The sequence below is a fragment of the Hevea brasiliensis genome, unplaced genomic scaffold (assembly GCF_030052815.1).
Source record: "Hevea brasiliensis isolate MT/VB/25A 57/8 unplaced genomic scaffold, ASM3005281v1 Scaf365, whole genome shotgun sequence".
Lineage (NCBI taxonomy): Eukaryota > Viridiplantae > Streptophyta > Magnoliopsida > Malpighiales > Euphorbiaceae > Hevea > Hevea brasiliensis.
The window spans coordinates 42,995-55,318 of record NW_026614879.1 but is presented as its reverse complement, the minus strand read 5'-3'; the positions used below and the strand labels follow the sequence as shown (position 1 = coordinate 55,318).

Sequence of the window (12,324 nt, the reverse complement as noted above, 5' to 3'; positions counted from 1 at the left end):
ACCTATGGATAAACAGTTCCACAAACTGAGTCTAAGACAAACCTTCAATACGAGGTAGTACGTAGTCTGTCATCCACTATCTTGGCACTGGCCCCAACACATGCTGCACACACTCTATAAGCCTCCTATCAGTCAATTGCAACTCCATCCCTGCCTATTTGCAAAAATTCAAAAATCGATAGGCATCGTCTGACACATCACAAGTACCAGGCACCAACTTTTTGAAATTAATTATTTGTTTGTAAGGTTCCCCTCTTGGTGTGGTAGACCGCTGCTGTTGGGGATGGTGGACCATATACTGTGCCATCATATCGATGGTTCTCTGCAATCTGGCTAAGGTAGCTGCCATTAGGTCCATGGGACCCTGCGCCATAAAAGACTGATCCTGAACTAGTGGCAGCTGCTCTTCTACTTGAGCAGCTCTAGGCCTCTTACCCCCGCCTCCTCGGGGCAGGCGCCTCATCCTGTGCCGACACCTCGTCAGGCACATCCGGTTCTGGTGCAGTGGCAACTCTTCTGCTTCTACGCATTTTCTTGAAATTCAGCAGCATTAGCCCACAAAATTTCAAAACGGCATATTATACAGCTCTATAGACTTATATTTATATACAATTATATAAAGCAGAAACTAGAAGCAAAGATGACAATGCAAGACAAATGTGGACCTTATTCTTCGCATATGACTCCTATTAGACTCTTCCCAACACTTTAGACAAATATTCCCTATGAATCTGGGGCCTACGCTCTGATACCACATTCTTCACGACCCAACCTATGGACCAGACCGGCACTAGGACCTGGGCCAACCTAAAGCCCCCAAGGTCCGTAGTAAGCCTAACTATTCCTCGACCCAACTCTAAGGCCCATTTGAGCCCAATTTCAAGAATTCAACTGGACAGAGTTCGACCATAAAATGGACCATTTAACGGGGAGTTTTTGACTCGCCCGACCAGTAAACACAATATATAATAAATTAGGGAGCTCAGCTCACCTTCCACATAATAAAAAGGTCATAACTCAAATGGGAGCTCAGCTCCCTCATTCAATTCCATCATGCATACAGTTAATAATCTTACAGGTCCAACATAACTTTTATAATATATGCCCAAATAAAATAAGTACTTCTAACACATGCGGAGTCTAAAATTTAACTCATTGTTCAAAATATATTAAATACTTTCAATGGACCTGCAAAGAAGAAAAGTAGGTTAACCATAATAATAATCCTCCTGTAGCCTGGAAAAATAAATGAACAGGAGTGAGCGTTCGACTCAGAGAGTAAAATATCAATTTTAACCATAATCTCTATAGCTATCTAAAGCTAATGCACCCTGTGGAGTGAAATGCAACATCGTCAATATTTTCATATCATAATAGCAAAAAGGCAATTTGGAGCACTCACACACCCAACACTGTCAAACAATACATATATGGGAGCTGATCCCCTATACAACCCTCTTAATCCAACCTCTGCCAGCGAGTGTCTCTCAAGCCGAACTTTCGCTTAATAAACCAAATGCGGGGTCCCAGCGAGTGTCTCTCAAGCCGTGTCTACCCCAAAGGACCGGGTCCCAGCGAGTGTCTCTCAAGCTGTGTCTACCCATCCTGTCCATATCCAATACCATACCACACGCATGCCACGCACACACACTGCTCCAAATTACCACAAACAACATCCATGGCACTTCAACAATTATGAATGAAATATAAAACGTGTCTAGTATTTAACTACATAGATACATATTTATAAGTGATGCATGGGCATGCTTGCACATATAATAATATCGAAATTATAATTAAAATTAATATTTTACTCACAGACTCAACCGAAGTTACTGTGGCGGTTGGGCAGAGGAGGAAGGCTGTCCCGGCTCACCTAATAATTTTATTATAATTATTTAATAAATTTGACTCAATACAAACTAAGAAAAAAACCAAAGATGTCCTAAGTCGTGTTGAAAATCTGGCAGAGTCTTCCTTTTACCTAGACCTACCCAACCTGTAAAAGGGCTTAAAACGCACTTCTATATCCACAAACCACACACCCATAACTCAATCACATCACACAGCCTCTCCTGGGCCCATCCAAATAGTCAACAATCATAATATGAAAAATTACAGTTTAGTCCTTATAATTAACCCTTTTACAAAAACTACCCAAATGAGCTCTAAAAATTCTAAAACTTTGCCTCGCGGTCCTTAGCAATATTACTAAGCTAATGCAAAAGGAATTATAATTTTCTAAGCTATCATGAATATTCTATGGATTTTTAACCCAATTTAAGCACTAAATAATTAAGAAAAAGTAAGGTTCGGGTTTACCTATGCTGATTCCGACCCTGGGAACGCGCTCGGGACGTCTGACAACGGTGGGGTAGCCAAAATCTCGACCCAATTCCAAGACTTTTTCGGTAGCTTGTCTGTCCGGCCTGAAATTTACAGACCCGGGCAACCGTTGAATTTCCTCGAATTGAAGGTACCTCCACGAAGCCCATAACACGAGAGTTAGTATAGAATTTTTACGGAATTTTCTAAGCTCATTTAGTGCTCGAAAAAACACTACGAAGTTTCGTAGAAACAACCGAAAAACGTTATTAGAAAATTTTGAAATTAGTATTGCCACGAAGCTCTTGACATGTGGAGCACTCTGATGCTCTCGATTTTCTCGTGGGGTTCACGGTTTGCGAGAAATCTAGCTCAAAAGTTGAAATGGGCTAAAACTTCCCAGACAAAAATTGGATAAATCGCTAGATGGATTTTGGTGTTCTTGGTGTTTATGGAAAGCTCTCGAAGTGTAGAAGAGTTTTTACACGAGACTCGATCTGATCGGTGGTCAGATAGGCTAAATTTTGGCCGGGAAGGTGAAACGACGCCCTGCGCGAAGGGGAGGTTTTGCGCAGCTTTTTCGGCGGCGTGGAGGGGCTGGGGCGGCTCGCCAGCGAGTCGGGAGGGCTGGGGTAGCGGCAGCGCAGCGTGAGAGGAATGGGAGAGGAAGGAGGAGTGTCGGGCGCGCGCACGAGGAAGGAAGAAAAAAAGAAACGGCCGGTTCGATTCGACAGGTCCGATCCGATTCATGATACAAAATTTTAAATTTTTACTCTACCTTGGGATCGAAAACGAGGCCCAAAAATTCTAAAAAAATTCTAAGAAACTCAGAAAAATTCGTAGAGTTCAAATATATTTTTAGTTTTGCTATGTGGTCTTTAAATTAATTTTTAAAAATCATCAAAGTTTTATATTTTCGAAAAATCAAACCCGATTTCTAAAATCTGAAAAATTTCAAATAATTTCCTAAAATTTAAATAAAATAAAATATTAATATTTACTCATAAAATAATAAATTTAAAAATTAGGGATTTTACAAATTCATAATTAAATAAATGACTCTTTTCATAATCCTCCGGATAAAAAAGATATTATATTCTCTTTTCACTCTTTATTTTAAAAGATTAAATTAAAAACATTTATGTTGAGACTATGAAATGGAATTATATAGACATATGATTGCACTGGCATGACCTAAGATTTACATTTTTCACCAAGCATATAAATTTTCATACAATGGTCCCATTAATTAATTAATTAATTAATTTCTTGACTACATAAATGATGTCTTGATGAAAATTGATAAGAAATTATCAAAATATATATCATGCTCGAATTTTTTTTATCTAAATTCAGTCCACTATAAATTCAATAAATAAAATATATGATGAAATTCACATATTAAATATATAAATTTCACATATTTATATTTTAAATTTATAATAAATCGAATCTAAATAAAAATTTTTCTATATAATTCCTTTTCAACTTTTTGAAGTTCTTATCATATTGATGTAAAATAGCCTGTAACCCTTAAACTAGACTTTGATTTGGTTGAGTTGTGAGCATGTGGAGTGTGGACAAACCAAATCTTCTTCATCATCATCACACACACACATATATATATATATATATAGAGAGAGAGAGAGAGAGAGAGAGAGAGAGAGAGAGAGAGAGAGAGAGAGAGAGAGAGAGAGACTTGGGAGAGCAATGGAGTTTTCACATAATGGGGGTGAAGATATCTTAGGACAAAGTTGGTGAGTTCACATGGACAAAATAAATAGAACTGCCATTATTTGTTTGCTATGATTTATTTGCTTCATTAATTGTAGTGTCATTGAATACTATTCAAGCACTTCCATGTGCAAAAAAATGAAAAAATACCTCTAATTTTTGGTTAAAAAAGCTCCATTTGATTTGTGTAGAATCCATATCTCAAAGTCAAGAATTAAGGGTATAAAAAGAAAAAAAATATATTATTAAATCCAATTGTCAGATTATGGTCGTATTATTATTTATCCATATTACTATTAAAATATATTATGAAAATTCATAATAAAGAGAAAATTTTCATTTTCATTCATATAATTAAAAAAAAAATTAATGGGGTGTAGAGTGAATTGAGACGATTTCAAAAATAATTGCCGCTACTAAATATGTCAAAAAATACAGAGTAAATTTAACATTATTGCAAATAAAAATTTGGTTGGCAGAGTGAAGACAGACACCAGCCAATCCTTAGCTTCAAAAGCAGGCCTTTAAATAAAGCCTCATTTGAGCCACTCTTCTGTTTCTTGGCCCAGGATGGTGTTAGCCTTTTAAAATTCCTCTACTTTGTAAATTCTAGCCCTTTATAAATCCAAAGAAAACCTATTTTCATTAAATTAATTATTAATAGAAAAACTAAAAAATAAATAATAAAAAATTAAAATATTAATAATAATAAAAATTCAGGAATAAAAATATTCATAATGATAAAATTTAGAGATCAAACAGTAATTTATCTTAAGAGATATTAATGTGATTACGATAAAATTGAAATTTTTTATTTTATTTTTAAAATAATAAAAAGAAATTGTTTTATAGGGAAGCTTGACTCGGAGTCTCGGACGAGACGACAATGTATGTGATAATGATGGATGAGTTTATGCTTGTAACATGGGTTTGGTAAGAAGCGAAGGATAAAATCTTTCGTGGCGAAATATCTCTCGCAAATACACATCGTATCCTATCAGGTTATACTTACAAATCTTCGCTTTGTGGCCAAGAAATGGCAGCAGTTCGGATAGGGCTTTCATGGCTGGTTTTCGTGCAACATTGTTTATTTCTCGTCCTCTCACCACCCTAAATATTCGCTACATCCAATCTAATATCATTTTAAAATATCATATAATATACCTCAATTTTATAAAATAAAATTAAAATATCTTTTAACCCTTTAAAGGTGAACTTTATTTTATTTTTTTAATCGTTAAAAAGTATATTTCAGCTGTTAACCAATTAGACCAATCACTTTTTTAGCCTTCACAATTGCCTAAGGGTCATGGGATTCAGATAGTGAGCTGTAAGATTTCAGGTCAAACGACACACTTACAGCTTTCAGGCTTGAACCCAGGGACAGAGTCAAGGGTGGGCGAAGAGGGGCATTGAACCCCTTGAAATTTTAAAAATTTTCAAGGATTTAATGATAATTTAAAATTTTTTTTTATTTTTATATTAAATTTTGATGATTATAAAACTTTGAAGGTTTTAAAAATTTTAAGTAAGTTTAATAATAATTTTATATAAATTTTATTTTATAATTATGAAACGATTATTATCATTAGTTATTCAATCTCTTCAATTAATATTTAAATAAATAATTTATTAATAAATAATATATTTTAATTAGACCTCTTAAATTAAAATTTTAATACCATCATTACTTGAACTTGAGATCACTCTCAAGCTTATAGCATCATTAATTACTAAACTAGTAAATTATCGGTGAACTTTAATTATTAAATTAGAGAGCATAAATTTTAATTGTGCTAACATAAGATACGAAGGATATCTTAATTCCATTCAGCCGGTTTATCTTTTATCATTTTATAAAAAAAAATAGAGAAGAAGCTAGAGCGAGAGCGAGCATGAGAGTTTAGGGAGAGCAACCCCTTTCCCTTCGAGGGGATAACGAGATCATCAGCCACCAACACAGGACAACAACAGAACCAGAATAAATAAATAAATAAATAAATATAAATAAAATTAAATATTTTTTTAACCACCGCAAGTCCATCAAAGCACAAAAACAATATTCAAATTCAGAGAAAGAAAGAGAAGAAATGGCAATGGCAATGGCGCTTCGCAGGCTCTCCTCTTCTATTGACAAACCTATTCGCCCTCTCTTCAATGCCACCTCCCTCTATTACATGGTTCTCTTCTATATCTCTCTCCGTTCTTTTCCTTTGTTTTCCCTTATTTTGCCGATAACCAAACAGATGAAACCGTTAACTCCCTCAACAATTGATTCTCCTTTTGTTTTCATTTTCTAGTTCTCATCATCTTCATTTGTTCCTTTGCAGTCTTCGTTGCCTGATGAAGCTGTGTATGAGAAGGAGAAATCTCATGTCAGGGTAAGCTCAAGAAATTTTCTCTAACATATCTCATTCCACTTTTCGCTTTCGTTATTTTGTTGTTCTACTTCTATAAATCTGATATATATTTTTTTAAATCCTAAATGAAAATTTGCAATTTTACAGTGGCCAAAGCAGCTCAATGCACCGCTGGAAGCGGTGGACCCTGAGATTGCTGACATAATTGAGCTCGAGAAAGCGCGCCAATGGAAGGTATGTACGCTATATATGCATTTATAACCGTTTCAATAATGAATTAGACCTTTTTCAAGTACTGGCTAGTACTGGCTAGATGTTTATTTGCTGTGTTCTTCTGTGATACTGATACAGTTTACATGTCTTGGACTTGGTTTCCTCTGTGCCCATGGAAGTACATGTAATTAATTCAATAAAATTTTCCCACTCCCATAACTTCTTAGGACCCATATTTTCTTCTTTCCCAAAATTTTATTTTTCCATCTATTTATTTATATATTTATTTTATTAGACGTTGTTTGCCAATGATATGTGGACAAGTAGTTTAGCACACTGTTTACAGTTTGATTATCTAACAAAAATTGATTTTGTTTGTAGGGGCTTGAACTCATACCCTCAGAGAACTTCACTTCTGTGTCGGTGATGCAAGCTGTTGGATCAGTCATGACCAACAAGTATAGCGAAGGATACCCTGGTGCAAGATATTATGGAGGAAACGAGTAAGGCCTGCAATCTCTATCTCTTGTTTATCATAATTTATTGAATTTGAGGTCTTTATGGTTAGCTAGCATATTCTTGTAACTGACCGTTGTAACTTTTGTTTTTGAGCTTCAACTTTTCAGGTATATTGACATGGCAGAATCCTTATGTCAGAAGCGGGCATTGGAAGCGTTTCGATTGGATCCTGCAAAATGGGGAGGTACATATACTCTTTCCCTTTTGTGTCCTGGTGATAGGAACTTTACTGCTGTTTGTAGTAGTTGTTTGCTATTTGATGACAGGGAGACTGTTTATCTACACATCATGGTTCAGAAAGAAGCTTAAATGGACTGAGATTTGTTAGCATGTTTTACCAGTTCTTTGAAAACATTTCTCAATTTTATGTTGCAGTGAATGTGCAGTCTCTATCTGGGTCTCCAGCAAATTTTCAAGTCTATACTGCATTGTTAAAACCTCATGAAAGAATCATGGCACTTGATCTTCCTCATGGTGGGCATCTTTCCCATGGTTATCAGGTGCTTGCAACTTCCATGATTTTCTTTCTTCACTTGTCTTATTTGACTTTCTAACATTATTTATATGCTGTATCTCTGTACCTAAATTGTAGCAGATGTACGCCCCTATGGACGTCAGCAGGATATTTTTGCACCAGCAGTAACTAGTTGTTTATGAAAAAAATAGTTCATCATGGATGAATGAAATATTCTCCTTTTCCCCCTTGGCTCATGCTTGTCTGTTTTACTCTCAAAAGCTTAACGTGATCATGCCTTATGATCATTGGAAACCAATAGAGCATTGTCCCTGCTACTTTGTTTCTTTATGACAATTTTTTGCGAAGAACCCTTTTTTTTCCTTTGCCATTTTGTATATAATTTTCATGATAAAAAAGCAAACCAACTTGTCCAAGGTAGCAGCACAATGCATTCTGCTAAGCTATTGAAATGGAACTCTGATTTCAAATTCCATTTCCTACTTTCTTCTGGTTTCTTGTTAGCAATGAAGGGGGAAAAAGGATAAAAATCTCCATTTCCTTGATTTTCTGGGAATCAAAAGGAAAAGTTAAAATGCAAGATCATTGATCATTAAGTTGTGTTGCTATAATTGCCTAAAAAAAGTTGTCTTGCGATAAGTTTTGAGTTCTTTTTGTGATGTACTTGTTGTGCTCTATTGATTTTTATTTTTATTTTTATTTTTAATTTAAGATCATAAAATCTACAGGGAGTATAATAACATGACTGGTAATTGTAATAACATTTAAGTGGGTTTAGCTTGTCCATTGATTGTATTATGAAATACTTTCTCGTATTTTTGAGGACAAGTTTATTATCATTTCTTTTCCTACTCTGCAGACGGATACCAAAAAAATATCTGCAGTGTCAATATTTTTTGAGACGATGCCATACAGATTGAATGAGAGCACTGGCTATATTGACTATGACCAGGTGGGTAGTTCCCCTCTTTGTTATAACTATGTTCTTGTTTTACGAAAACATCTGTACTGAAATTGAGTTAACTGGGGAAGATTTATCTTTTTTTTTTTTTTTTACTTTTCACACTATCTTCATTCTAATGTGTTTCCAAATGTGTTCCATTTCCTCTTTTGGCTACTGTTGACCCATTTTAAGTACTTGAAAAAAATGAGAGGTTTTGTCTTCCCCTCCATCGTCCATCCACTTCCACAAGAACATGAAATCTTGGAACTGGTCTGAAGGCAATCCTTAACCTTCTGAACCAGTAATGTTATTATCATTTGATGCATTTAGCTGTGATATTCCTTATTGCAAATATTTCAGGTAACTAGGTGGAGATTCTCAAAAGCCCTTAGTTGAAAACTATGAAAATTGGATGAATATAACAGCGATATCTTTTTACAATAGCTGCATCAAAGAATTGACATACTCACTTTTTTGTGGAAAGTTCAGAACAGAACTACATCATATTTCAAACACTTAGTTATTTGGACATCTTTGTCTATATGTGAGTAAAAGGAATGTGTGAAATAAATTGCAGTTGGAGAAAAGTGCCACTCTTTTCAGACCAAAGTTAATAGTTGCCGGTGCTAGTGCTTATGCTCGTCTATATGATTATGCACGTATTCGCAAGGTAACCTCCTTTGGATTAATTTATTGCATTTCCAATTTTCAATTAAGACATTGATGCATTAGAGCTTGCAGTTTTGATTTAATTTGGGGGTTTTAGGGTCTAAAGTTTATGTGTTGCAGGTTTGTGACAAGCAAAAAGCTATACTGTTGGCAGATATGGCACATATTAGTGGATTGGTTGCAGGTGGTGTCATCCCATCACCTTTTGAATATGCAGATATAGTGACCACCACAACTCACAAGTCACTTCGTGGGCCACGTGGAGCCATGATTTTCTTCAGGAAGGGTGTGAAAGAAGTTAACAAACAAGGTCAACAGGTGAGTTGCTAAAGGAAAATTAACATTTTTATATACCCTTTTACTTTCCAATTTTATGTTAGCATTGTCTGGATCATTGCTAATTGATGATAAGTTGAGAGAAGGGAGATTGAGGTAGTTTGGTCATGTGAAGCGTAGACATAGAGAAGTTCTAGTTAGACAAGTAGAACACATTAGGTTAGAGGATAGAAAGAAAAGAAGGGGTAGGTTTAAACTGACTTGGAGGAGAGTAGTACAACATGACCTAGAAGCATTACACATTTCGGAGAATTTAACCCAAAATCGTTTAGGGTGGAGAAAGAGAATCCATATAGCCGACCCCAAATTTTTTGGATAAAAGCTTAGTTGAGTTGAGTTGAGTATTGTCTGGATCATTGCTGCTTATTTCTTTTGCTGAAATTCTGATTTTTAAAGTGGAACTATCATTTGTATTGTGTTCTTGTTGAAGGTGTTCTATGACTATGAAGACAAAATCAATCAAGCTGTCTTTCCTGGACTTCAAGGTGGCCCCCACAACCACACAATAGCCGGATTAGCAGTTGCATTGAAACAGGTAATTTTGCTTATAAGATATTTTTCATTGATTTTATATTTCTATAGGTGGCAATTTTTATCTCAGCCAAACCTGTCAGAATGTGCACTCAACCTAATTTAGTATGAAAATTTGCAGGTTAAGTCAAAAGTGACTGGTCCGGTTAAGTCAAAATTAGCATAGCATTTCACTTTACTATTTTTCTCTTCTATTTTATTCATATATTCATGCTCTATCATGTAGGCTACAACTACAGAGTACAAAGCTTATCAAGAGCAAGTTCTTAGTAATTGCTCAAAATTTGCACAGGTATTAACTTATTAGATGTAGCAAAGTTTGTTACTAAACATTATTATATAAGCATAACCTTATCTCATTGATGAGAATTTTTTATGATGATGTGTCATCTCATTAGAGTATGGACTAGATTCAATTCGTTGCAGTATCTTGGTAACTTGAAATTTTACTACTTTTGCAGACTTTAGTTGAGAAGGGATATGAACTTGTTTCTGGTGGAACTGAGAACCATTTAGTTTTGGTGAATTTGAAGAACAAGGTAGGAAGATTTTTCTCTCCTATTTGACCATCCATATAATTTCTCTTGGATATTAGACGAAGTGTTAAAAGGTTGCTTTAAGACAATTCTACTTGTGCTAATAGAATAAAATGTGTGGTCCATTTTTTGGTTGTAAATTTGTTAAATTTTAATAATGCAAAGTAGAATTTCTTCTCTCTCTATCCTTTTTTTCCCTGCTTCGTTAAATTTTCATGATATCAGGGTATTGATGGCTCCAGAGTTGAAAAGGTGCTGGAAGCTGTTCACATTGCTGCAAACAAAAACACCGTTCCAGGAGATGTATCTGCCATGGTTCCTGGTGGCATAAGGATGGGTAAAGCCCTTTTCATGACAAAATGTTACTTGATTTGTTTGTAGTGACTTTCGATGATGAATCCAACTGCACTTCAGGAACCCCCGCTCTTACATCTCGGGGATTTGCTGAGGAGGATTTTGTTAAGGTAGCAGAATTCTTTGACGCTGCTGTGCAGTTGGCAGTGAAGATCAAGGCTCAAACCAAAGGTTAGTAAGTCTCGGATAATATATTAATTGCTACCTTAGATCTGGTCATTACTGGTGCTCATTCTGGTTATGTGATGTGTGACCTCATGACTTTATATTTATGGTTGATTGTGGGTCTTCAATTTGTGCCGTATTAATTTTTGTAAATCAGGGACAAAGTTGAAGGACTTTGTGGCTACAATTCCTACTTTCCAATCTGAGATTGCAAAACTGCGCCATGATGTTGAAGAGTATGCTAAACAATTCCCAACTATTGGGTTTGAGAAAGAAACCATGAAGTACAAGAACTGAGCAAAAACCCATCTGCGTCAGGTATATGTTAACCTTAGTGTTGTTGGAGTTTAGCCTGTTGGGGTAGGGTAAAAACCTGCTACATTTTCTATTCATTTCCCAGAAGGAAGATGTATAATGTCTAAATTTTAACACTAGGACAATATTCATGGTGATTTGAGGGATCTTGGAAAGAAATTTTGCAGTTAACATTTAGGATCTTTGTTATGGTAAATCCTTGTATTCTGCGTTCAGGTTGTCCAACACTTGTCTTTTTAGAATGCATCAAGCATCAAGCATCAAGCATCAAGCATCAAGGGAAGAGGAATAATAATGCAACATAACTTTTTAATTGTTTAGTTAATTATCCCTGGAAAATAATAAACTACAAACACATGCACTTTCGTAGCGAAAGAAAAAAAAATGCCACCGTTATTCTCATTTGCAATTACATGCCTGTAGTTCTACTGCTGCTTATTTTTAACCTTATTTATCTCATAAACTATATGATGTTCTAATTTCATATTTTATGTCTACTTACAATATTTACGGATTCTTTATTTGTGTGCAGCAGGTTTAGCAAATTTGAAATGAGTTTTTCTACTTACTGAAGGTGTTTGAAGATGTGGCATTAACTTATAGGTCATATATCAAGGTTGCGAACTAGGGCTTCTTATCCATATAATCTTGCAAACCTTGATCTGTGCCCGTTTTAAATGTATATACACACACACATCAACTGAAGCCAAGTAAAGCAGTGAACTTGCTCATTCTGAATGTGATCACATCTTTTTACTAATGGTCTGACCAGTTATAAATGCTATTGCTCCACTTGAACGGATAGACTACCATGTAGGTTAGCTCAGGTGGTTTTTCCATTTTTTTTTT

At 35.3% G+C, this 12,324-nt stretch overlaps 1 protein-coding gene across 3 annotated transcripts; it reads left to right on the top strand.

The window, feature by feature from the left end:
• Positions 1-5,944: 5,944 nt before the first annotated feature.
• On the top strand, positions 5,945-12,235 carry LOC131177221 (serine hydroxymethyltransferase, mitochondrial). 3 transcript variants are annotated; one of them, XM_058142178.1, is made up of 16 exons: positions 5,945-6,239; positions 6,390-6,440; positions 6,567-6,653; positions 7,014-7,135; positions 7,259-7,335; positions 7,527-7,651; positions 8,486-8,578; positions 9,147-9,239; positions 9,359-9,556; positions 10,005-10,109; positions 10,332-10,397; positions 10,567-10,644; positions 10,867-10,978; positions 11,056-11,166; positions 11,318-11,478; positions 12,011-12,235. In XM_058142178.1, the coding sequence occupies exons 1-15, from the start codon at positions 6,150-6,152 to the stop codon at positions 11,455-11,457; spliced, it is 1,548 nt and encodes a 515-aa protein (XP_057998161.1). In that variant the 5' UTR covers positions 5,945-6,149; the 3' UTR covers positions 11,458-11,478; positions 12,011-12,235. The 3 variants fall into 3 exon arrangements, with proteins under 3 accessions (XP_057998161.1, XP_057998162.1, XP_057998160.1); XM_058142179.1 differs by having other exon boundaries at positions 5,950-6,239; positions 12,008-12,235; XM_058142177.1 differs by lacking the exon at positions 12,011-12,235 and adding an exon at positions 11,692-11,996 and having other exon boundaries at positions 5,970-6,239.
• The last annotated feature ends 89 nt before the right edge of the window (positions 12,236-12,324 follow it).